Below are 24863 nucleotides of genomic sequence, written 5' to 3'. Positions count from 1 at the left end.
AGAGAAACTTAAAGCTATTGTTGAACCATTATTCAAGAAACTTTTAGTTGCATTATAAAAAAAAACATATGTAATTGCATTATATATCATGTGAGGCATAAAATCATATTTTTAGTTCCTAAAAAGTAAGAATAATAATCTTGTATGATTTTAAGATAACAGAGACTTACGTAGCCTCACGATTAACTATGTCATATAAAATACTAGGGCCGGCCCGTCTTATGGGCGGAATGATAATTTAAAAATGATTTAAATAGTTATAGTAAATATTTAATATACATTTTATAATTTATAAAGTATTATAAGATGAATTATTAACATTTTGATTATTTTATCCTATGTATAATAATTGTTTAGTAAATTATTTGTATGTTTTAATGTGTGGATAATTTGATAATTTTATTCTTCACATTATCAATTAGTAACATTTTTATAAGTATTATAAGATGAACATGTTTATTATCTTATGTATAATAAATGTTTAGTAAATTATTTGTATGTTTTAAAATTTAATTTATAGATAATTTTAACTTGTCTCTATTCGAACATTTTTTTTGCTATAAAATAAGTTTCTGGTTGTTGACATTTAGAATGGAAGGCCTTCTAATTTCCATCTGATAGGCAATGGACTGTCTAAATATGTTAAATATTAAAGCCTCGCATCTGTCTAAAGTAGAAGCACAGCTCGCATCTTCGACCAATATTATTACGGTGACATGTAATAGCAGTTCTTGTCTCTTGGTAAGTCGCCGTGTAAACCGGGAGTGTCGCAACAGCAATACCTGAAGCGAAGATTTAATTCGCCTCTAGCATCCGTCTAATTTAGTTGGAGACTCCCTCCAGCCAAGCATGTCGAGGTAGGCACGACCGACAGCTTGCTCACCCTGCACAACATGATGATGCCATATAAGTAAACATCATCTTCATAATAAATATCTGCCGATAATCATAAATGGTACATGCCATCGATTGGGTTGTCATTTCGAAAATATTTCTGAATTCCTCGCACGTAGCGTGCTTGGACGTTACCGCTAGCAAGACATCGATGCCTAAGATTATAGAAACGGTCGATAGAGAGAGTCTAGAGGTCCAGGTCCATGAAAACGGAGCTTGAAAACTACTCCCGGTAGGCTGCTGCTGGTTTTGACCGTCGATAAGACTCGAAAACGTCTCGAAATTCTCATGTAAGGCCAGGTCAGTACCATGGGAGTCCACGGGCCATTTTTGCAGTGGAAAGCTGTCCTGAACTGGATTCTACAGAGAGAGGAGAATCTTTCTGTCAATCAATACTGATCCTCTCTCACATATAATCAATCTACTTTTATATTAGATAAGTTAAGATACAATACCTGCCAATTTCTTGGTTTTGAAGAGGATTTCTGAGATGCCCTTCCACAGACACTAATCCAGCATTAGAAGGATTTGCCTGAGTCAACAGAGGATTATAAGGTAGGTTCTGGTATCTTGCCAACGGATTCTCAAAGGAAGCATCTAATGCTGGGACACCCACCAATCTTTGGGAGTTGTTTTCTTTTACTCTATTCCCATGAATCCAACCATCTCGGTTTCCTAGAAAGGGAAGAGGTAAAACTTTTAGTACAGCAAGGTGCCTGTAAATAGAACTATGACCCTAAACAGACATAAAGCTAAAGATAACTATGTATACCAGAATCAACATCTTCACATAGTGGTGACAATGTTCTGGATGTGTTTGCCGTTGAATCAATATTCACAGCAGTGAATTTGAATTGTTTTCTTTTATTCCACTGGAGCTTATCCTATTACCCTGTATAAATAGCATGAACTTATCAAAACCACCATTAAAAAAAAAAAGAGAACTCACTTTAAAAAGGAACAATATAATGTTGAGTGAATGGATATTTATATTCTAAAGAATATATTAGTACAGCACCGAGAGAAAAGTTATACCCAAAAAAAACAGAGGACATAAGCACTAAAAGTAACAATTCACATTTCATTTTCCTTGTGTTGTCAAAGTAACATTTACGGTACACTAAACCGGTAAAAATGTGAAATATGGAAAACATAGGACTCACATCGAGTAGCAACGCCTCTGGAAATTCTCATTGTCTTCCCCATGTGCATAGTAACAATGTAACACATCAATGCTTCCAACCTAGATATATACTTAAACAATGTTACTCTAAAATATTTATTAAAAACAATAGTGAGGAAACGTGAATGTAAATATATTATTAACCTTGAGCTTTTCGTGAGCCTCTTTCACCATTTTACCATCTTTCTTCTTCCTCCAGTTGTGCCCAGAGTGATACGGAAATTGAGATCGAAATTAGTATGTTACATGGATAAACCGATACCAATATATGGAACACAAAGCCCAGATACATAATAAGACCATATATATATATATATACAAATCATGTCCGTACCTGGAAGCTGTGTGTTTGTGTTAGCTAATCCAACCATCTCGATTTAGTTATGGAACCGAGATCCTTCTTCAGGTAACGGATAGACCGGTTCGGTGAACTCGTCAAAATCGGTTGAATCATTGAACCGAATCAGTAAAGAGGAGTTGGAAAGCTTGAAGTTCTGAGCACATCGAGCGGGGAGAATACTCACATCTATTTATACCGCCTATCAGATCTAAAAGAACCATTGAAGAACTCGTCTGAATTAATGGAGATTAAGAGCAGCATTATCGCTGACTCTTAACCCAACTCTTACCCCCAAATCCAATTTTAAAATAATTAACAAAACACATAAGCCCAAGAGTTGCCTCTTGCGTAAGGCCTGGAAGGTCCGCCTCTTAGTGACAGGTGTCACCATAACGCGATGTCTCTGTCTCTGTCTCTCTCTCATCTTTCATCTCTCATCTCTCTTTCTCTTCCGAAAGGACTGATTCTGTTTGATTTCGAAACTTCCACCACCGGAATCGCCGCCATCTCAGTCGCTTCACCCTCCTCCGTCCCGACCTTCCTCCCCAACGCCTCCTCCGTCCCGATCAATCTCTGAAGCTCTTGATATCCTCTTCTCAGGGGCACGCGTTGAGCTGAGCACGGACTGGTTTGTTCTCTTATTACAAAGCAATAAATATTTTTTGTCAGATCATCTTTAAGTTTTGTAATGATCGTTTCTTATCAAACCTCAAGGTGAATTGTGGAGCCGACCTTGCTATTTTGTTTGTTTGGTGTGGTAGTTAAATCAATTAACACATTGTCTCTACCCACTTGGGCTGTTCATGTTTCCAGCGTTGTCGAATGGTTCCTCTCCCTTCTTCCTTGATTTAATTGATTCAACTCTCATCTTAGAAAAGTTTTGAACTTTTGATCTATAGTGATGCAAGATAGTAGTTTCTGTTGTGGGTTTCTCGAGTTCTTGATATCTGTTCAGAAAGAAAGGGTTATGAGTCATGTAAAGGTCTCTCATGGGAAATAGTTGACTTTAGAAGAGAGTTTTGTTGAATCTAAGAAGCAAATATGTCTTTGTAAGAATATTGATATGCAAAAAAAAAAAGAATATTGATATGCAAACTGTTTGGTATACTTCTGGTTCATATGAGATTAAAGATGTGTTGATTTTGTTTTGATAGGCAGAGAGATGTACGTATGGGGAGAGGATTCTAGGATCAAGGTCTGAGTATTTGCAGAGCAATGCAAGACTAGGAACAAACTCAAGGTTGTTTTGTTTCCTTTCCTTCACCGGGTGAGCTTGTCTTCTCTTGTCTCTTTCTGTTTGAGACTTTCTCAGACCAGCCATTAATTAAAACTAGTTCGTGTTTTGCTTCAAACAATCAGGGACACTTGGCTAGAATCTCTGAACCAGTTAGAGGTAGGCTCTCATACAAGCCTCCCATCTATGATATCAATGCGCCAGACTTGTACATTCCCTTTATGGCATTTGGTACGTACGTTGTTCTTGCTGGTCTTTCACTGGGACTTAATGGAAAGTAAGTTCTTTTGACCCTATGCATCTCTCTCAGCGTTTTGAGTCTTAGGGGTTCAGTGATTGATGGACACTGAAGATTTTTAACCTGAATTCATGTAGGTCTTCTTATTGGTACTTTGTAGCAGAAGTTTGAACATTATTGACATTGTATGTGGTAAAGATTCATGTTTTATAAACAATTTTCATCTCATGGCATCTTCTTCCCAAAATAATTTTTTTTTTAAAACTCTTAATTAAGAACCTTGCAATGGAGCATAAAAATATTTGGGTTTCTTAATGTTGTCTCTTAATTCACTTTTAATACTTAAAAATATTAAAAAGAGCTTAAGAGTTCCTAAGTGTCTCTTAGGGATAATGATGCTCTAACATGTAAAAACCATAACGCTCTCAGTGAATAACACACAACATCACGAAAATAGATTAGGGCCAAAGAAACTGTCCGATCTAAAGCCCATACCACTAAACATATGCGTTAAATTTAGAAGTCCAGACGTGATCTAGATGAAGAAGTGCTGCGTTTTGGGGTGGGACACGTGTTGCTTCGACAGAAGCCGACTTTATGACGTGGACGCTGAGGTGGCTTCACCAGGAGAGATTTAACAATAATTTCTCTTATAATAATCCATACTTGATATTTTATACAATTGTTGTTTGTTTTCTTTACAATGAGAATCTAATTAACAAGATTCGTCAATGAGCATAATAAATACAAAGCATACTTCAAGAACTGAATCAATAAACCTGAAATGGATCTTCAACTAAGCACTAACCTTCTCCTCCTCACATCCTTCGTTTTTGCTTTCATGCTTAATGCTTTCTTCAAATGGTTCTCCTCTAAGAAGCAGAGTTCAACGGCTGCTACAAAGCTGCCACAGAGCCCTTCAGCTTTACCATTGATTGGCCACCTTCATTTGATAGGCAAAGTGCTGCCTGTCTCATTCCAGAGCCTAGCTCGCAAGCATGGCCCGCTCATGGAGATACGTCTCGGTGCTTCTAAGTGTGTTGTAGTCTCAAGCTCTTCGGTGGCGAGAGAGATCTTCAAAGACCAAGAGCTTAACTTCTCCTCGAGACCTGAGTTTGGTTCTGCTGAGTATTTCAAGTATAGAGGGTCAAGGTTTGTCCTCGCGCAGTACGGTGATTACTGGAGGTTCATGAAGAAGCTCTGCATGACCAAGCTTCTCGCTGTTCCGCAGCTTGAGAAGTTCTCTGACATCCGTGAGGAGGAGAAACTGAAGCTGGTCGAGTCTGTCTCTAAGTGTTGCAGAGAAGGGTTGCCTTGTGACTTGAGTAGCATGTTCGTGAGTTACACTAACAATATCATCTGCAGGATGGCGATGAGCACGAGGTGTTCGGGTACTGATAATGAAGCGGAGGAGATTAGGAAGCTGGTGAAGACATGTTTGGAGCTTGCGGGGAAGGTCAGCGTTGGAGATGTGTTGGGGCCATTGAAAGTACTTGATTTTTCAGGTAATGGGAAGAAGTTAGTAGCTGTAATGGAGAAGTATGATCAGCTTGTAGAGAAGATCATGAAGGAACGTGAGGCAATGGGGATGAAGAAAGAAGGTATGAGAAAAGACATTTTGGATATGTTGTTGGAGACTTACAGAGACCCCACTGCTGAATTGAAGATAACGAGGAATGACATGAAGTCTTTCCTGTTGGTATGTTTCCTCTCACCTGCAACTAGTCCTTGGATTTTAAACCAACCATACCCGCCGAACCAAACCGAAGTTTTGGTTTGGTTTGGTAGGTTTTCTAAAAAATTGGTTTTTAGTTCGATTCGGCAAGGTTAAAACCCGAACCCAACTAATCAAATTTCGAACCAAAATAATCGAACTAACCAAACTTATCCAAATTTTTTAACAAAATTAAATTTTTTTGTAGGATTTTCAAAAACCTAACTAACCGAATACCAAACCGAACTTTATTTCGGGTGAATTTGGTAAGATTTATGTTGAACCGAATTAACCAAACCCGCAAGCCTACCTGCAACAATTAGAATCCAATTTCCAGCTTTGATGATTCTGATATGATACAACTGAATATTCTTTAGGATGTTTTCATGGCGGGAACAGACACATCAGCAGCAGCAATGCAGTGGGCAATGGGGGAACTAATAAACAATCCACAAGCGTTCAACAAGCTAAGAGAAGAGATTGAAACCGTTGTTGGAAGCAAAAGACTAGTCAAAGAATCAGACGTTCCTAACCTCCCTTACCTCCGAGCTGTCCTAAGGGAAACACTTAGGCTCCACCCTTCAGCTCCTCTGATCATAAGAGAATGCGCAGCGGACTGCCAGGTGAACGGGTGTCTTATCAAGTCAAAAACCCGCGTGCTAGTAAACGTCTATGCAATCATGAGAGATCCAGAGCTGTGGAAGGAAGCAGAACAATTCATACCCGAGAGGTTTCTAGAGAGCTCTCAAGAGAAGATAGGTGAGCATCAGATGGAGTTCAAGGGGCAGAATTTTCGTTACCTTCCGTTTGGGAGTGGGAGAAGAGGATGTCCAGGAGCGTCTCTAGCTATGAACGTGATGCATGCAGGTGTGGGTTCGTTGGTGCAGCGCTTTGACTGGAAGTGTGTTGATGGAGAGAAGGTTGATTTGAGCCAAGGTTCTGGTTTTGCTGCTGAGATGGCTCGACCGCTTGTCTGCAATCCTGTGGATTGCTTCAATACCTTCCAAGTGCTTGTGTAACGTATGTAAGACTTCCCAAGAAGAATATGTTTAAAGGAACCACCTGTTCTGTAATTCTGTATCATTTCAAGTTATAGAACTTGCTCTCGAGTATGGTTCTTAAATTTCTTATAAATAATACATCCAAAGACTTTCTGTAAGATCATATATTCTTTCAAAATTTTCTGTTTAATTGTATGAATTTTTTTCTTCTTCAATTGTTTTATAAGCAGAAAACAACTTTGTTCAATACCATATGTTCTTTGTAACCACTTCAAAAATTCAAATATTTAAAGATTTTTTTGTGTTCCTTGAGCATCTACATACAAACAAGTTGAAACTCTGGAAACTTCTCTGGATCAAGTCATTGTCGTTCTCTTGTCTTTAGCTTGAAGGAAACAGCTTCTCTGCTTGGTCAGGGAAGAACGTTATGAACAACAAAGCACCTGCAAGTTTCAACAAAATCTTGTTCATAAAACCAGAAGAAAAGACCAGACAACAGTCTCTAGTCTAAGGTAAAATTTTACTTACAGACGAGCACTGTTCCTAAGACAGCTGAGATCTTCCCTTGAATTGTGATAAGCCCTGCCTTTCCAGCATTCTGCAACTCCGTTGAACCAACCGATTCAAATGTCCCTAATGACACAACAACCATAAAAAAAAGTGGTTCAGAGTCCTTCCTCTAACCAAACAATCTCCAAAACACCAAGAAATGATCTTAGATGAAGCTAAATGGAAACAAACCTGGTTTAACAGATTGTAGCCCTGATGTTACACAAGCTATGTTGTCATAACCTGCTTCCTCCAATCTACTAGCCGCAGCTGCAGATCTTTTCAAAGAACGACAAAAGAAACTTCAACATTCTCTTCATACTACATTCATAGATACTCAGTGAATAAAGATCTTGTTTCTACTAACCTGAGACCTTCTTGGCAAACAATTAAAAGTTTGCTATCTTGCTTAAACTCGTTTCTAACGGAATTAACGAACTCTGGATTCAGTTTTGTGAAAGGCAAACCAAAGAAGAGCCCTGAGAAGTTGTTGTGCACTGTCCTCTTCACTATCGTCCCTGCAAATTTTCATCAGAGACAAACATCACGTTAGAATCTACTGTTATGTTCAAGTTTGAGGGGGCTTGAGTTTGTTACCAAGATCGTTGTCTTCGTTGAAAATGAAGAGAGGGATGTGGTGGCAAGACTTTATATGAGCTCTCTCGAACTGAGTCTTGTCTCTCACATCCACAACCTTGTAACCTTCCGCTGCTATCAACTTCTTTGCTTCCTCTGCGTTCACGAACTTCACCTCCGCCGCAACTCTCAGGCTTCTCCGGCGGAGAACGTTACCAGGGAGGCTCTTTCCCGACCAGCTCGCCGCTTTCAACCTCCTTGCGCCGAGATTACTGCAACAGAAGAAACCGAAACAGTTTCAAGAAAGGAGTAAAGATTTCAGGTGGAGGAAGTAGTTTTTACCTGGTGAAGTAAAGAGCCGTAGGGCTAGGGCTAACGATCCCCGCCATTGATGCAGAAGTCTCGAGAGAGAAGAAAAGAAAAAAAAACTCGTCACTGCGATGTGATAGTCACAACGCTAGGACAAGAACCAGTAGATTAGACAGAGTTCAAGAGAATTTAAGATAGCCAATGAGCTGCTGCCACGTATTCAACTCAGCCTTTACATGTAGATTTTCTAGTGCTTAGCCACGTTCAGATAGAACAGACGCAAGTACATGTCTGATAACTTAACATTTTTTAAACATTTTGAAAACAAAGTTGATTTTTTATTGCAAGGAAAAGTTCAGACAAAAGATGCAAGTCACTCTCCATAAACACAGGAGGAAACACAAGAGCAATTTTATATTCTCCAGATACAAGTAGACAAAAAAAAAATAGAGAGGACAGGGCAGAGAGATGATCTCAAGAGCCCATGATAAGCAGATGCAGAGCTTTATTAAGTTCAGACGCCAAAAGAGAGATCAGGCATCAGCAGCTTGAGCTGTTTTCTCAACAGGGGAGTAAGGATAATACTCTCTGCCGTTGTCTACTCTTGTGGTCTGTCCTCCAGAGTCAATCAAAGCAGATGTAACCGCTAGTGTTGCACCTGCAGCTATCGCTGTTGGGATGCTCCTTGCTATGTCAAAACAAAAACGAAACCATATCAGTTCCAACCAAACTACTTATATCATTGAGACAAAACTCATAAGCATTTTACCTCTGTAGCCAAGGACAGAAGCTCCAGCAACAAACCCACCAATAGCACCATTGAAAAAATCTCTCTTGCCTCTATAGCTCTGAACCACCTGCTCAACACCGATGTAAACTCCTCCAATGGCGGCGAAAGTGAGCCCGTGTGTTCCCATCATCTTCAGCGTCCTGATAAGCCCCGGAAGAGCCACGTTCCTCTCCACCCTCGGAACGTCTTTCCACGTGGCCAAAATGGTTCCGTAGATGGTCCCTGCGGCGAAGCCAGTCACGCTGCCTTTGATGGTCTTCATCATGGGGCCGTCCTCTTCTTCCAAGTACCTCATCTCAGCTGGATCCATGGCTCCTTACTACCGTTCTAGACAATGCACAGACCAAAAAAACATTCATTACAGAACATAAAATCAAACAACAACAATAACAAAGATCAAACAACAAAACAACAACAACAAGGATCCATGGTTTCTTCATACGGTTCTAAACAATGCACACACGAACAAAACATTCATTACAGAACATAAAATCAAACAACAACTTTGGTCCCAAAAAAAAAAAAAATCAAACAACAACAAATCGAAATTTTGACCCATTCCCAGATCGTCAACATCATTAGAGACACAAATGAATTGGAAGAACACAAAAAGTTTGAAACTTTATTGATGTAAAGGAAGAACCCTAATTTGAGAAGCTCATCGAAGTCGTAATACAAGACCGAGAGATTGGAGTCAATCACTGAAGAACAGATGAATGTTACGTAATAGAAAGAAGAAGAATCATGCAAGGGTTGAGAAAGGTCTAACCTTTTTAAGGATTCGAGATTAGCGATTCAGGGGAGGGAGCTCAAGGGAAGATCAAAGATGTGTTCTTTGTTGTTCTTCAGGAGACGAGACTGTAGTTCTCAGATAAAGGCTTATTACAAACTTGGGCCTATGAGGCCCGTTAAATAAGCCCATTAAGACCGTATAAGCTAGGAAGTTAAGCTGTTTGAGGCTGAGAAAAAGCTGATGAGCCTGACTAGTGAACTGTCTTGGCTGTGGATAAGCTATAAGGCTTAGCGATGATGTAATGTTCTAGCTTTGATTCACTAGGATGATTATATTAGTTACATCCTTTGGAAGAGATATTTAGTTGTAGATTGACTAATCAATTTATTACCAATTAGTTTTTAGTTGAAAAATATCTAATTTAATATGCTGTCAAAAGCGGATCCAAATAATCCAATCCGATCTATTATTGATCCATTCCTAAATTGATTCATCGATTATTACCGCAACATTAGGATTTAGGAACATTGTCCCATATCGAAAGTTAAGATAATACAATCCAATTATCACTAATCGGTTTTAAGTTAAAAACATTTATATATATATATATAGAGAAAGAGATTATATAGATCAATATATGAAACATTTATGTGATATTGATGATCATAATGCTCAAAATTATCTCTTAAGTTGAAGAGAGAACAACAATAAGAAGAATAAAAACAAAAGCCATTGTCTGGTTTATTAATAGCAAATAACAGAAAGAAAGAAAAAGATAAGATATTGCAAAGAGTAGTCTACTTTTTGAGGCAAAGAGACTCAGAGAGACCAGTTGTTATGGTGTGAAGAAGAGTCATAAGCCCTTGTGTTCTCATCTTCCATGTACTGCCTCCTATTTTGATGTTGAGGATGATGATGATCAGATAACTCGAACTCACCCATTGTCGTATCTGTCTCAGTGAACCGGGCCAAGTTCAAAACAGGAGACATATCATTCGGACAGTTATTATCATCGTCCTTGAACACCCAAGGCGGGTTCAGATACTGATGCTGGCTAGGTGCAGGTGGTGGCTGAGCCATTGTAACCGTCATAGGACCAAAACCTGAAGAAGTTCTCCATGTGTTGTTGTTGTCTGCTGGCTGATGTGGATTTGACAGAAGAGAGAGAGCACAGTTTGAGTCACCGCCAATACCCTTGTAGCTCTCTGGTTTAGTGTCCATAATCTCTGGAGATGAGAAGCTTATCCCTCCTCCTCCACTTACTGATCCTTGACTAAACACATCCATTGGATTGATCTGCCATGATGGTGTTGCCACTGGCCGTCTCATTACTCTTGTATCCAACGTTCTTGAACTCGTCCAACTCATATCTTGGGAACCAAGAAAGCTCCCATTCATTGTAGTTTCAGCATTTCCTGTCCCCAAAATATTATGAAACATATACATCTTAGGTTTAGTTTACAAGTCATCTTATTACGTTAAATTTTTTTTTTTTTGAAAAAATCTTATTATGTTAAATTTCAGTGGCTAAAATCAATTAATTGATAATAAATAGATTGGCTCTAACCATTTCTATATTACTTCTCCAAATGTAGGACTTTCATTGGTTGATTAACATAACAGGTTTAAGGATCTAACCGTAAAGGGAAGGTGCTATCCTCCCATAACGAGAAGACAACACCGAGAGAGACGCAGGCTGTGGCTTCCTCCGTCGCTCATTATGACCAGCGAGTCTCCTACGGCAACTCCTTTTCTCTAGGTCAAATTCTTGAAGCTGATGAAACCTATATGTCACATTGATTCAGACCGTGTTAGCTTCTAGAAAAGCAACATATAACCAAAAACGTTCCAAACACATAAGGTCGTCTTAATGGATTCTTTAAGTCAATAAGGTTAACTTGATTCTGAATCTTATAATTAACCACACACACACTGTAACATAGTTTTTTTTTGTTAAGTTACACTGTAAGTCTGTAACATAGTTTCTTGAGTGTTCACGTCATTGATGCCATGGTACCAGTTTTGTCCCCCTCAATAATGATACGACCTAAAGAAGCAAACACAAGGGCAATAGGTTTCTTATTGTCCATTCATTTCATATCCCTTTAGATTGGATTTTTTTTAGAGAGACAAGTCAAAAGAAATAAAAGAGAAGCATATAGAAGTACACGTAAAACATATTCCCAAAAATGAGCCCCAACGAGTCCAACAAACACAAGACCAAGTTATAAAACACTAAGCTGTAAAGTTAAAAGTGAAACCCTCCAAAGACGTTAAAGCCAAGAAAAAGCATATGACACTGACAATCTACACAAAAAGATAGCTAAAGCCTTTGGATTTGATTCACAGGAGAGTCTTGGCCGGCAATAAGTGCCGGTTGCTTATTTTTTATATAATTAATGTTTTATACCGATTGTTCATTAACTTGCCTATGTTCAGGACCGGGCATGTGGATAATGGCAAAACAAATAAACACAAGAAGTAAGGGGTAGAATAGGGAGAAAAAAATGAAATGAAGAACCTGCTGCACTGTTGACAAAACCTCTGTTCGATACCAGCAACAATGACTCTAGGTGTTTTAGAGTGCATTCCACAAACTCTGTGCCTCAAGTAGTAACCCTTTGCATTGGTTAGATCCACTCCACAACCTTCCACTTGGCACCTTGGTATCTGGCTTGATTGACCCGACCCGCCTCCACGAACCCTTCTGTTTGACCCGCCGGAGGAAGAAGACCCACCTCCACCGTCCTCGAAGTAGATCCTCTGCCCAAACATGAGCCCTCCGCTGAAAGAGGATGACTCATTCGATGAACCACCGGACTCTGCCTGACCCGGACCAAGACCCTGACCCGAGTTGGAACCCATATTCATATTTGTTTCCTTTTATTCAGACAGAAAGAGAGTACTTGCTTATCATTCTCTCTCTCTCTCTCAAACCTAACTGTCTTGGTTTAAAGAAAGGACGAAAGGGGAAGAAAGCAAACAAGAGAGAGAGAGAGAGGGAGACAATAGAAGCAAAGAAAAAGAGACGAGAGTGGCGATAGACAAAGACAGTAAGTAAAACGGTACGGACACAGACTAAACTGTTGTCTGTTAGAGAGAGATGTAGCAGTTTCCAATCTTGGAGTTAGAAGAAACTTGAGGCAAATGAACATTGGAGAGGTCTTTCATCATGTACACATCTTTTTATTATTATTTTTACTTTATACTGTTCACGTTTTCAACTTTTTTATAGATTTTTTTCGGTTCAATTATTTGACAAGTTAAACGCATTTGTTTCTCTCTTTTTTTTTTTCAAACGAATAAATAAATGCATGTTTTTCTTTTGGTCCACCATTGGCATTATGAGGTTGGCAAATAATAAATGGAGATGATATTTTGGGTTTCTGAACACCAAAATCTACCACAAATTTGACTGGGTTTTGAACTAAGTTCTGAGCTGAATGTTTATCAAACCAAAATAAACGGAATAGAATTAAATAGAGTACTCAAACTAAATGCTTATCAACCAACTGTGGTGAAAATTATCCCAACCAACCAACCAAACCAAACCAAAATATCTTTCAACTAATCCCGTTATATATTCCGTTTTTAGATAGTAGTTACTTGATTCGCTTGCTTGCGGCCACATATTTTTAAGGAAATGAAATCTTTATTTTTGTTTTGGAATTGATTTTGACACGTTAAGCATGCATGTTTGAAAGAAAATCATTTGAATATACACTAAAAGTAAGCTGTTAGAAAATAGATGTAAGGAGGTTAATTATGAGATCGGTTTAAGTTTTATATAGCTTAAAACCTTATTCTTTAGATGTGAGTATGTAAATGATCAACAGTAGAAAAATGTAAAAACTTATTCAGTTACAGAATATCGGATAAGAACTTGAATGATCGGTGTAAAAAAAAGTTTAAGATCAGCTCAGCGTGAATATGGGATGTATTGACTTCACGTTATAATGAGCGAAACACACTCATATGAACGTCAAACCTAGGTTGCGGCCTTTAAGTATTCATTGTATACCATACTACTAGACAAGCTCGACCATTTACGTTTTTTCAACACAATACAATATCAAGTACTCATCATATTCACCGCTTGCCCCATGCTAGCATCTTTTAGACCCATATTTTCTCTCGCTATGCATACTTTTTCTTCTTTTTTTTTTATTTTTTGCTAAGAGCATACTTTTTTCTTCTTGTGTTATCATTCTCTCATACGCATAAGTTTATTGATTCAGCGCTATATACAGTATCTAGCTCACATAAATCGTTCTCACCTACAGTTTTATTATCAGGCCGTTCGCATCTAAAAAGCATCAATTATTAACTTTAAAAACCTATATGGTCCACTATAACTTTCTTGTGTGTCTACATTATATGGATTCGATGTGTTACAATAGGAGTTCTAGTTCGATGGTTCTCCTTAAAGTGGACATCCATAATTAAATGAGATGGTGATGTGTCATGTGGTGATGTAAGTTCTTTTGGGTCATAGGTGATGTAATCAGTTTATGGTGATGTGTCATGTGTGATGTACGTTTTTTTTTTGGGTCATAGGAGATGTAAGCTTAATTAAAATCTGTGTTGAATTTGTTGAGAGCATCTTATCTGAGACAAGGGAGCAATCTTGAGACTTGCATAGAACACCCAACTTCACAAATCTTGATAATCTGATTCGTTTGTACTTAAACTAATGACATTTTGGTCTTCAAATGCTGTTATCCTTCATAGATTCTATACTCAGCATTGGGAACCACAAAGCAAGTGCCGAGGAGTTCAGAGTTCTATAAATAGAGTGTTTCTTACTTTTACAAATGTAACTGTAGTAGTTAGAAAGTAACGAATATGGTAAAAAAATGATTGTGAATTTTTAATTATAGTGATTTTAAAGGTTAAAAAGTTAAAATTTTAACGACTGAAATATGAGCAGTACATTTATTGGAACACAACAAAAGATGTGACACTTCAAGGAAACTAGCTGGTGTCGGCAGGTGTGCAAGCAACACAATAAATATATTAAGCTATAACCAAAAAATGTTTTTAATTATTTTGGATTTCACTTTGTTTGCTTGTTGTTTTGTAAATAAAATTTTAGTATTTGGTTTTTCTCCCCATTTGATTTGTTTGGAAAATTATGGTCACAACTTCACAACTCAATATCCAAAGCAAGATCTTCCTGGTTTTTGTAATAACAGAAAGTATGAAAAGTAATAGACATCCATCAGAGTCTGTGCGAACTGTAATACTTTACATATTATATAATATATAGGTTTAGGTTTGATTTGTTCTTTTTGCTTAGCTTTATTTAGTGAAAGTAGTTTCCTTTTGTTTGGCTGCATTGGTTAAACCCTGAAACTAAAGACCTGATCTCTCAAGACTGATTTTACAAACATGTGTCACACACAGAAACAACTAGGTTCTGGATAGCTATACATTCAGAAAAAATATTATTATGTCGTCATTATAGTTGAATATGATGTAATACTTAAAAAATGTCATAAACTCCTCAACTCTTTTTTTTTGTTCAAAACAAAAAAAACTCCTCAACTTTTTTTCTATTTGTTGAAGAAAAGATGGGAACTAGGGTTTGAATTTCCTATACGATCCATTTGGTCTTAAGTAACCTTAGACCATTTTTATGAAGTTCTACAAAAATTATGGATCCCACAATTATTTGTATATATATAACACATATATTAAAAATTCCAATGAGAAGAAACTTCATTAAAAGTGCTCTTGGCTTCAAGTCACTACCATTTGGAGTGTGGGTTGATCATTAGTTAGACAGAGATACTAAAATATACTAAAACATTAGTATATATGTTTAGTTTTTTTTTTCTCACATAATTCAAATGATTAACCATATGTTTTAAAAATAATTAACATTTTTTTCTAAACAATTCAAGGCTTTTTTCTGTAAGTTTCTTAAGTTGTTTTAGACTTTTAGATTATGAATATATATTATAATTTTTTTTAAAAAAAATTGTGTAGACCTGTCTCTTAAGTGTAATGACTTCAAGAAAAAGTGTAATGACTCTGCCCTTTTTCTTAACTCTCTTCCTTAATGGCTTTACTGCTACATTTTACCTAACGTACACGATTTGCAATTATAATATCTTAGACTAATTATAACTTTTGTAGACGAGATGAACTCACTCACATGTACGAATGACTTTACCTCATGTGTTGCAGCAGGGACCATCTTTGGACGATCAAGCCTCAGAAACTAAACATATGAGACACAAGAAAAGGGTATGCAGATTGATGATGCCAATGATTCATGAATCATATAAACACCAAAAGATATCCAAAGTTATCAAATGCAACAAAAAAAAGGTAATAAAAGCCAAAAAGAAGAGGCCTCCTCAGGTTAACTTGTCATCATCCTGTTTCATTTTAGTTCTTCAAACTCCATTACATTCCACAACAGCTTCAGCAGCTCTTCTCGGCTTGCTTTTCCTCCTGCTTCCATTCTGTCTAAACCCAGTAGATATCGATTTCGTGGAACCATCCATGCTTGATTTGGATCCTAACTCTAACTCGGTCTCTTCTTCTTTTAAATCCGCATTGTCTCCATTAGATATCTTCCTCTTCCTCTCGTTCTCTTGTTTTTTGCTCGTTACTGAGCTTTCATTTGTATCATCAATATCTTCTTCTTGTTCCAGCTTCTCTACCATCTCTTCTTCTTCCTCCTCCTCCTCCTCTTCAAAATCATCTCTCATCGGCTTATGTGGCCTTCCTCTTCTCCTGTAAGCAGGGATCTTCTCTTCTTCACCGCTTCCACGGCCTTCCCGAGCAGACGCACTCTGCTTCCTCCCTTTCCCTCTACCTCTTCTCATAATGGTCTATAAACGCTACAACTTAGAAACCTGCAAGCTCAAAACACACTAGCTCATATATAAGAAGACAATCTTTATATTTTTCTCAATATATATTATATGTATCATTTTAGAATCAACCAAGTCGCATTACACCCTTTCAAATTAATTAATAATGGACCAACAAACACTTTCAACCACCAATCATAAACATGAAAAAACAATATTCCACTTCAAGCATTGACCACTCCTCAACATCTAAAGAATTGTACTTAAATTTTTTTTCCAACTTCCAAACCTAAACAGATTCCATTTCTCATGAATAATATAACAAGCTACAAAAAAAGTTGGATTAACTTGCATGAGTAAATCAAATGATAAAAGGCTAACTTTTAATTTGTTTCCAATCTCATGGGGACACAACACAAACTAAGTATAACTGAACTTAACAATGATGCAGGAAGAGGGTAATACTCATAAAAGAAGAAAATAGACAAAACTCACCTATGTGTGGCATATACATGCATCAGTTACTCAGATACCAGACAATACAAATGGTCACTTTCTTTGCTTTCAACTACTCAGTAGGAAACAGAGATCAGAGAAACACTGAGAGACTCTGAACTAAAAGTGATCACAAACACAAACACAAACCCTAAACATTAGAGAGATCTGATAACAAAAAGACAGTAAAAAAAAAGGAGCTTCCTCAGTTTACTTACACACAACACACTTAGAAGCAGAAGCAGCATCATCCTATAAAACCATTGGCCAATGGATGACTTCTTAAGCCCCCGTTTGAAGAGGGGATTACTAGATTTTTTCACATTCTTCCTAATCCAACGCGCTCAGAATCGGCGCGTATCTCTCACTCACACACAGCTGTTACTGTGAGTAGTGGTGCTCTCGAAGTGCATGTGTGGATAAGAATTAGGACAGCTCAACCTGCTTAAGAGACGAGTTGATCAGAGATACAAGAAGGCTAGTTATCTTTTGTATCCTAGATAAAAAGCCCATAAGGCTTTCCTAATGGGTCACGTTCAGAAGAACAACTGTTTAACGAATTGTTTCATTATTGAGATCGATTCCTATAAACCATAAGTACAAATTTTATTTTGATTTATTCCTTCATGGCTTTGTATTTTTTTCCAGTAACTAAATCATATAAAAGTTTTTATCCATTAAATCAATTCTTCTTTGCTTCCTTTGTAACTTTAACTTCTGTGTTTTGCCATATCTAAGTGGTAGAAAGCTTTTACACAAATTACTAAACACATAATTTGCAGTTGTTTACTGATTTAGAGATGGAGAGAATCACAAAGAGGTCCCAAACTAGATAAATGTTTTGCCATACTCCCCAATTATACATCAACATCATACTCTAACTTGTTAGCAAAAACAAAAAAAAAGCTCTGTTCTTCAGAGGATGTAGCTAATTAAGTAGTACAATATAACTAATTACCTCCTTGCACGTTTCTTCGACCGTGTAGAAGAAGGAGAAGAAGAAGAAGCTTCCTTCTTCTCACCAGATTCCCTACTTCGCTTAGCAACAACAGGTGAAGAAGAAGATGGAGCAGCCTCTCCTTTGAGGGCTCGACCATTGTTTTTCTTCTTCACAGGACTTGCTTTTTCATTTGTTTTGTTCTCCCCTGTTGCTCGTTTCTTAGCATCAGCTTTGCGGATGTTGTTCTTCTTCTGTTCAGAGCTTGGCATCAATGTCTCGACCACTGTATCAGACGAAGAACCACCACCTTTCATTCTCTTGAGAAAATTCGCAACGCTTTTCCTTTTCGAGCTACCACTTTGGTTACCCTTCTTCTCTTCATCAGTTGTCTTAACCTCATTCAAGCTGGAACCACTGTTCTTGACGTTCCTGGTTACTACTTTTTTAGCCGTAGAGGTTTTTCCTCTCACCATCTTCCTCAAAACCAGAGACTCGTCATCTTTCCCAGAGGTTTCTTCATCCTTCAATAAAACAAGCTTCTCATCATCAACCACTTGATCTGTCTTCTTCCCTTTCTTGTCACCTCCAGAGGGTGATATCATAAGCAAAGGTTTAGAAGCCAAGGAGCTTCGTTTCCCACAAGCTACAATAGGGAGAGAGATTCTCGGCTTTGAAGTGACTGCAACAGCCTCTTTAAACGAAACTAACTCCAAGGACTTCTCTTTCGGTGGTGGTAACTCTCTCTGTAGAGTAGTAGCCATCTGTTTCTTGACGAGTTGGTGAAGCTGCTCTGCAGAGTTGAACTCAGAAGAGCCCTTGTGATAAAAAACTTTGGCGTTGTTGATAAGTAGAAGCAAATCACGGAACAATTTGGTCATCGAACTTTTGTACAATCCTTCTTCGTCAAGTTTCCTAATCATCTCAAAATCTACATGCTGTCTGATAATCTTACCGTACTCTGGTGTTTCCTGTAACTTCCAACGGTAAACACAAAGCCATTAGAAGTTAGAACCATGAAGATTAATATATAATTTTTGTTTTATTTTTACTATATAATAATGTATGATTGAGTGCATGGCTTTTGATCGAGAATATATCGACGTGTGCACGTTCCAACCCGTCAAAGAACCTATAATGCAATTTGATAACCCAATCAAAGACTATTAGCAAATGAAATATTTTAAAAATTAAAAAGGGCAAATCTCCAAAATAGCACCTTTCTAAGTTTATATCACAAAAATAGCATTCAAAAACTAAAATGACCAGAATAGCATTTTATCTTTTGAAAAATTTAAATTTTTTTTATTTTTCAAAATTTGAAATCTTATCCCCGAAACCTCACTTCTCAACTCTAAACCCTAAAACCTAAACTCTAAACCCTAAACTCTAAATTATAAACCCTAACCCGACCCCTTGAGTGTTATTTTTGTGACTTTTGGACTTGAGTGCTAGTTTGGGAACAAAAACTTGATTTAGTGCTATTTTGATCTTTTTCACAATTAAAAAACACACGAATATTTAGATGAATGTATTTAATTTAATTTAATTTAACATTTGAAAATGTTTGGAATAATTTGATTTTTGATGAACTTGAGATGAACTTATTCGTATTAAAGAATTTACTATCATTAGATTAATAATTCTTTAAAACCATTTTAAATTTTAGTTTATCTTTTTCAATAAAAACTTCACCAAAATATCATAAAATCACTAGAGAAGAAAATGTTCAGCCTTAAATGTGTTTATATAATAATAAATTTATCATTCTAAAACATATCATCCAAATTCTACATTGAATACACAAGTTGACATTAAATTAGCGCTAACAATATACTATGCTATAAACAAAGCATATTATTCTCAACAGAATAAATTATCAAGTTTTATTTCGGTTGTATTGTTCTTTTATTAAATAGAGATAATTAAAATATAAAATTCAAAAATCGAATTTCAATTTTCACCTGGGTTTCGAGTCGGCGCGAAAAGAGGTAGCCACACGGGTGCGACAAAAGCATCTCGACGAAACTAATCGACGGCTGAGATCGATCCTCATTATCCACTTCCGACGTTCCCTTCCTCGGCAAGCTCGCCGAGCTCTGCACATCGCTCGTCTCCTTCCCCTCCTCCTCTCCACGATTCACTCCTCCCTCCGACTCGGCCATCGACTCAGTTAACCTGATCCTTCGCTCCGAGTTAACTCCCGATTCCTTCTCGCAGCTCCCTCTACACGAATCATCTTCGGTCAGCTTCGCTTCTCCTCCTCCGTCGACGGCTCCGGCCATCTCCGAGCTAATATCTACCGGATCCGGCGAAATCGGGACCAGTTCGCCGCCGTCTCGATCCGATTCGCGGCGGAGCTCTTTCTTATCTAGATGCGAGCTCGTCTCTTCTTCTAATCTCTTCACCTTCGATCGCAACGACCTGCATCATCACCAAAACCACTTCGATTCATTAAAAAATCCTCCAAATGGATTCAATCACACAGTCGATGGATTGGAGTTTTTTTACGAGATGGATAGATCGTATCGCTCGACTTCGCGACGGAGCTCGTCTACTCGGATCCTCCTCAGCTTCTCCAGCCAAGGGACGGATGAGATCTCTGATTCCGGTGAAGTCATTTCTTGAGTGAACCGTCGTTTGAGGTCGGAGTACTTGTGGCGGCAAGCGGAGGCGGTGAGGGAGGAGAGGTTGCGAGTCCGTTTCTGGATTTCGGCGGATACGGAGGGCCACGATTCGGTGCCGTGGCGGTGCACGGCGCAGGCGAGGAGAAGCTCTTCCCATGTTCCCCATGTTTGTTTCTCGGGAGAGACGTCGTCGTTTTCGGGCTTAGCCATTAAAAGCAGAGGAGAAGATAAAATGTTCAGGCTTCGATTTGATTATAGGGCTGTTCGTTTGGTTGCCGCAGGTACCGGCGGCAGCGGCAGCGTCAACATTCTGCGTCAACTCTTGTTCGTTTCGTTGACGCAGGAACCGGCGGCAGCGGCAGCGTCTGAACGCTGCGTCTTGCGGCTGACGCCGATAAAACCTGCGGTCGCGATATGATATGCGGCAGCGTCAGCGGCAGCGTCAGCGTCAGCGGCAGCGTCAGCGTCTGCGAAACGAACAACAACTGTCCTCATTGACGCTGCTGCCGCCGCTGCCGCTGACGCCGAAACCTGCGGCAACCAAACGAACAGGGCTTATGCATGTTTTTCTTTGCCTTCATTTAATATTATTATATTTGATTATTGTTAGTTTGTCTGTTACATGTTTTGGATCGCCAAACGACTGAGATTTAATGTAACGTTTTTTTTTTTTGTTAGGTTAGTCACGATATTGCACCTATTGATAATGTTGTTTTGGAAATATGACTCGGCCCAAGTATTAATTTCTTATCCACTGCGAATCAGATTCAAAGTGCCTCAATGCTTATTGATGTTTACTGATATAATCGGCCCAACTAATACTTTTTTGATGTTATTTTATAGAGAAATTTTTCTTTTTTTTTTAGTTTATTTTCACAAAAAAATAAACCCCTCTAAAAAAAGAAAATGACAAAAAAAATTATTTCAGAATAAATATGTATTTATATCTAACCCTAGAGTTAAGTAATCTAAGATTTATGGTTTAGAATTAAGAGGTTAAATTTTGAAAATGAGTTCAAAATTTTTAAAATAAATAAAAATATTAAAACTTTCAAATAGAAAAAGCTATTTTGGTGAATTTATTTTTTTAGAACCATTTTTGTGACAAGAACTTAAAAAAACTATTTGAAAAAATTGTTTTATTTTATATGTATATTTAACAAAAAATTATATTAGAGTTTTCGTATATACTTTTAAAGATTCTATGTTTATGTTTTCTAATTCTCTAATTTTGTATATATTTTTAGTTTTAAATATTTTTATATAGAACAACTGATATATTAGAAATTAAATAGATGACATTAAACTCAAAACATCGTTTCAATGTCAATTTTAATTGAAATTTGATAATTCCCATAGTTTATCTTTAATAAATTTAAATTTATCAAATATTAAAAAAAATTAGTATAAGTTTTGTTTATGCTGAATTATATTATTTTCCCGCCAACTTATTCAGCTAAGAACAAGTTTTTTTTAAATTAGCCTGGTTAAACCGGTCGGTTTCCGGTTTAAATAAATTCCCCTTTCCACTCTCTGATAAATGAAGAAGACTCTCACTTTCGTCGATAAAGTGCCAAAAGTTGAAAACTTCTTCCTCAGTCTCTCACTTCTCTCCCGAAACTTTCCCGCCATGGCATCAATGGAAATCGACTCGGAGAAGACTCACGAACGGAAGCAATCCGATTACACTTGCCTGGTTCGAACTCCCCCCACCACTTCTCTGTTTCCTCTGTTTTAATTCAAGTGTATTGCTAGGGTTTGTAATTGAGATTCTGAGCTTCCTTTTGTTTGTATTTGAATTGAAGCAGGATGAGAGGTTCGAGATACAAAAGGAGATGTACAGAGGTCAGCAGTACAGTCAGATTTACTTCGCTCGTCTTCACCTCATGAGAACTCTCCTCTACTCCCTCGCCCCTTCCTGGAAACCCCATTTGCCCGGTGAGTTGCCTTTAACTCAATAAAGGAGTTAACTTTTGTAGAATTAGGCTTGTGGGTATTTGATTTACAGATCTGGTTTTTGAAAATTTAAAGGCTTTATTTTTATTTTTGTTTGTGTGTGTTTTGATAGTTTGCAAGGTGTTGGGACTTGAAGAAGGAAAGGAATGCATCATTGTGGGAACCTTGTTTAAGCATATGAAGCTTAAACCTTGCGTTCTTGATGAATACTCTAAAGAGGTTCGTTCTTTCGTTGGTTATACAAAGATTGAGATTGAGTATTTAAACTGCTGAGTGTGTTGAAACGCCAATGCAGAGGTCAGTTACACCGCTTGTGAAACCTCGTAACTTCATGCACCCTGATGATAGTCTGATCCTAGAAGACGAGAGTGGGAGAGTTAAGCTTGGCGGCTCTGCTCTTTCACCTGCAGTTTATGTCACAGGTATTATTGTGTCGCTCTTCTTTGCTGTGTTTGTTATGATGTTTGAGAGAAAATGGATAGTGATGAATTAGACAAGTGTAGGTGTTGTTGTTGCATTGCACGGGAAGGAAACTAGTGCTGGTGAGTTCGTTGTTGAAGATGTGCTAGAAGCTGGTTTACCACCTCAGTTAGAACGGCCTTTGGATCATCTAAGTAAGTCTAGCTATGTTTTCTTTCTTTTGCTTGTCATCATATCTTAAAGCAATCTCTTATAATTATTCATCTTATCCTCTTCTGCAGAGGAAGATAAATACGTTTTACTAGTTTCGGGCCTGTCCATTGGAAGCAGTTCGTCTAATCCTCTGCTATTTCAGCTTCTTGTTGACCATATAACTGGACATGTTTCAGAGGATGAGGTTTAAAAACTTTTTAACTTTCTGGTTCTTCTGTATTTTTCTTCCTTTTAGTTTCTAATGTATAGTTATGTTGGTTTGAACAGGAACTAGGCCTTGCAGCGCAGATAGTTCATGTGGTGATTGCTGGAAACTCTGTTGAATTCCCCCGTAAACTCTTAACTGGACAGGTACTGATAGCTTTCCCTGCTGATATACACAGTTTCAGCTATCTGCCTCTGTTATGATCGTTATTGGTTGATTTTCTGCAGAACATGGCCTCCAAAGATCAGTCAACACTGTATGAGCCCATCAAAGAGCTTGATATCATGTTAAACCAGGTCAGTTAAAAACAAGATCCACCTGTGTCTTATCAATTATATTGAGATGAAAAATTCAAATTCTTGTTTTTTTTTGGTTGTGGACTGTTTGTAGATAGCTGCAGGAGTTTCAGTAGATATAATGCCAGGCCTGAATGATCCAGCTAACTTCGCTTTGCCTCAACAGGTTTGCAAATTACATAACTAAACATTGAAAAAACCGAAATGTGAATTGACAAAGTTTTCTTTTGTTTCAGCCTCTGAACAGATGTCTTTTCCCTGGATCAGCACCTTATAACACGTTCAGATCATGTACAAATCCTCACTCCTTTGACGTCGATAATATCAGGTATGGTCACAATCTCTTAACTGCAGTTCGTTTGTCTGAGCTAAAACCTATTTTTGACATTTTCTTGCAGATTTCTTGGAACATCTGGTCAGAACATTGATGACCTTGACAAGTACTCAGAGGCTGAAAGCAAGCTTGATTTTGTTGAAAGAACACTGAGGTGGAGGCATCTTGCTCCCACTGCACCTAATACGCTAGGTGAGTGCTAACATTCCCCTCTGTAAAGTGTACATTTAGTGTCCATTGGTTTGATTCATTTTTTTTTACAGGTTGTTATCCTTTCACGGATAGAGACCCTTTCTTGATTGAAACTTGCCCTCATGTTTACTTCGTTGGGAATCAAGACAAGTATGACAGCCGTTTGGTAAAAGGTACAATCTCCTTTGATTATATAAGAACATGATAGGTCTTTGGGTCAAGCAGTGCTTTAAGTTTAATATATTAATGTTGCAGGGTCAGAAGGTCAGCTGGTCAGGTTGATCTGCATTCCTAAATTCTGTGAGACCGGTGTTGCTGTTGCGGTGAGTTGAAATTTGAGGCAGAGATGGTCCTCACTGGACTCCATTTTCTTTCATATCTCAGAGTCACTAACATGGTTATTTTTTTTTGGTAGGTGAACCTAAAGAATCTGGAATGTCATACTCGTAGCTTTAACATTCAGTTATAAAGTTAATCACAACAATGAATTGCTACCTTTTGGTAAAATCTTAGATCTCCAAGGTCCTAACAAACAGATGTATTTTTTTTAAGACGTACTTTTGTCAAATGTGTTGTATTATTTTCTTAAGAATCTGATAAATTAATCGTTTTAGTATTTACAATGCAAATGTTACAACATGATTGACAATTCGTAAAATGTGAATGAAAAGACATTGAATATGTCCAACGGTTAAACGCATAGGGGTGCAAGCCCCTATGGAGCTCACTTGAAAGAGTTTTTTTTCATGTTAGCTCTCAAGTATTTCGTAGGTTTGACATAATTTTGATTGTTTTTGTTC

At 37.7% G+C, this 24863-nt stretch overlaps 7 protein-coding genes and 2 long non-coding RNA genes across 18 annotated transcripts; 3 read left to right on the top strand and 6 right to left on the bottom strand.

The window, feature by feature from the left end:
• Positions 1-325: 325 nt before the first annotated feature.
• Positions 326-2663, bottom strand: LOC103865935. Of its 2 annotated transcripts, XR_001958383.2 has the most exons (5): positions 2222-2663; positions 2058-2137; positions 1667-1786; positions 1350-1569; positions 326-1254 (listed from the first exon to the last, which is right to left on the bottom strand). It is a non-coding gene; the product is annotated as an uncharacterized LOC103865935 (long non-coding RNA). The 2 variants fall into 2 exon arrangements; XR_001958382.2 differs by lacking the exon at positions 2058-2137.
• Positions 2664-2692: 29 nt separating this feature from the next.
• On the top strand, positions 2693-4122 carry LOC103865934. Of its 4 annotated transcripts, none has more exons than XR_004457319.1 (3): positions 2693-3045; positions 3576-3684; positions 3777-4122. It is a non-coding gene; the product is annotated as an uncharacterized LOC103865934 (long non-coding RNA). The 4 variants fall into 4 exon arrangements; XR_632491.3 differs by having other exon boundaries at positions 2696-3045; positions 3572-3684; XR_004457317.1 differs by having other exon boundaries at positions 2867-3045; positions 3132-3684; positions 3777-4117.
• A 311-nt stretch (positions 4123-4433) lies between these two features.
• Positions 4434-7039, top strand: LOC103865932 (3,9-dihydroxypterocarpan 6A-monooxygenase). The gene is made up of 2 exons (XM_009143800.3): positions 4434-5588; positions 5981-7039. Exons 1-2 carry the CDS (start codon positions 4674-4676, stop codon positions 6620-6622), a joined length of 1557 nt encoding a protein of 518 aa, XP_009142048.1. The 5' UTR covers positions 4434-4673; the 3' UTR covers positions 6623-7039.
• On the bottom strand, positions 6799-8318 carry LOC103865933 (rhodanese-like domain-containing protein 9, chloroplastic). The gene is made up of 6 exons (XM_009143802.3): positions 8072-8318; positions 7751-8001; positions 7521-7671; positions 7346-7431; positions 7133-7237; positions 6799-7047 (listed from the first exon to the last, which is right to left on the bottom strand). The coding sequence occupies exons 1-6, from the start codon at positions 8116-8118 to the stop codon at positions 6986-6988; spliced, it is 702 nt and encodes a 233-aa protein (XP_009142050.2). The 5' UTR covers positions 8119-8318; the 3' UTR covers positions 6799-6985.
• Positions 8319-8350: 32 nt separating this feature from the next.
• On the bottom strand, positions 8351-9801 carry LOC103865931 (outer envelope pore protein 16-3, chloroplastic/mitochondrial). Of its 2 annotated transcripts, none has more exons than XM_009143799.3 (3): positions 9598-9746; positions 8808-9155; positions 8351-8726 (listed from the first exon to the last, which is right to left on the bottom strand). In XM_009143799.3, the coding sequence occupies exons 2-3, from the start codon at positions 9136-9138 to the stop codon at positions 8572-8574; spliced, it is 486 nt and encodes a 161-aa protein (XP_009142047.1). In that variant the 5' UTR covers positions 9139-9155; positions 9598-9746; the 3' UTR covers positions 8351-8571. The 2 variants fall into 2 exon arrangements, with proteins under 2 accessions (XP_009142047.1, XP_033145666.1); XM_033289775.1 differs by having other exon boundaries at positions 8365-8726; positions 8808-9159; positions 9598-9801.
• A 386-nt stretch (positions 9802-10187) lies between these two features.
• On the bottom strand, positions 10188-13491 carry LOC103865930 (squamosa promoter-binding-like protein 9). Its single transcript, XM_009143798.3, has 3 exons — positions 12083-13491; positions 11200-11345; positions 10188-10976 (listed from the first exon to the last, which is right to left on the bottom strand). Exons 1-3 carry the CDS (start codon positions 12430-12432, stop codon positions 10381-10383), a joined length of 1092 nt encoding a protein of 363 aa, XP_009142046.1. The 5' UTR covers positions 12433-13491; the 3' UTR covers positions 10188-10380.
• A 2305-nt stretch (positions 13492-15796) lies between these two features.
• Positions 15797-17348, bottom strand: LOC103865928 (protein pxr1). Of its 3 annotated transcripts, XM_009143796.3 has the most exons (3): positions 17102-17314; positions 16884-17003; positions 15797-16430 (listed from the first exon to the last, which is right to left on the bottom strand). In XM_009143796.3, exon 3 carries the CDS (start codon positions 16398-16400, stop codon positions 15966-15968), a length of 435 nt encoding a protein of 144 aa, XP_009142044.1. In that variant the 5' UTR covers positions 16401-16430; positions 16884-17003; positions 17102-17314; the 3' UTR covers positions 15797-15965. The 3 variants fall into 3 exon arrangements, with proteins under 3 accessions (XP_009142044.1, XP_009142043.1, XP_009142045.1); XM_009143795.3 differs by lacking the exon at positions 16884-17003 and having other exon boundaries at positions 17102-17348; XM_009143797.3 differs by lacking the exon at positions 16884-17003 and having other exon boundaries at positions 15797-16448; positions 17102-17307.
• Positions 17349-17643: 295 nt separating this feature from the next.
• On the bottom strand, positions 17644-21560 carry LOC103865927. Of its 2 annotated transcripts, none has more exons than XM_009143791.3 (4): positions 21007-21560; positions 20332-20703; positions 19785-20244; positions 17644-18797 (listed from the first exon to the last, which is right to left on the bottom strand). In XM_009143791.3, the coding sequence occupies exons 2-4, from the start codon at positions 20655-20657 to the stop codon at positions 17838-17840; spliced, it is 1746 nt and encodes a 581-aa protein (XP_009142039.1). In that variant the 5' UTR covers positions 20658-20703; positions 21007-21560; the 3' UTR covers positions 17644-17837. The 2 variants fall into 2 exon arrangements, with proteins under 2 accessions (XP_009142039.1, XP_009142041.1); XM_009143793.3 differs by having other exon boundaries at positions 17644-18791; positions 20332-20699; positions 21003-21556.
• Positions 21561-21806: 246 nt separating this feature from the next.
• Positions 21807-24744, top strand: LOC103865926 (DNA polymerase delta small subunit). Of its 2 annotated transcripts, none has more exons than XM_009143789.3 (14): positions 21807-22143; positions 22253-22385; positions 22516-22622; positions 22699-22825; positions 22907-23017; positions 23105-23220; positions 23304-23387; positions 23469-23537; positions 23632-23703; positions 23774-23865; positions 23936-24063; positions 24135-24236; positions 24319-24386; positions 24479-24744. In XM_009143789.3, exons 1-14 carry the CDS (start codon positions 21988-21990, stop codon positions 24530-24532), a joined length of 1419 nt encoding a protein of 472 aa, XP_009142037.2. In that variant the 5' UTR covers positions 21807-21987; the 3' UTR covers positions 24533-24744. The 2 variants fall into 2 exon arrangements, with proteins under 2 accessions (XP_009142037.2, XP_009142038.2); XM_009143790.3 differs by having other exon boundaries at positions 21976-22143; positions 22256-22385.
• The last annotated feature ends 119 nt before the right edge of the window (positions 24745-24863 follow it).

This window comes from Brassica rapa, chromosome A04 (genome assembly GCF_000309985.2).
Source record: "Brassica rapa cultivar Chiifu-401-42 chromosome A04, CAAS_Brap_v3.01, whole genome shotgun sequence".
NCBI lineage: Eukaryota > Viridiplantae > Streptophyta > Magnoliopsida > Brassicales > Brassicaceae > Brassica > Brassica rapa.
Note: the sequence above shows the minus strand (reverse complement) of the source record. Positions and strands in the feature narration are given on the sequence as shown.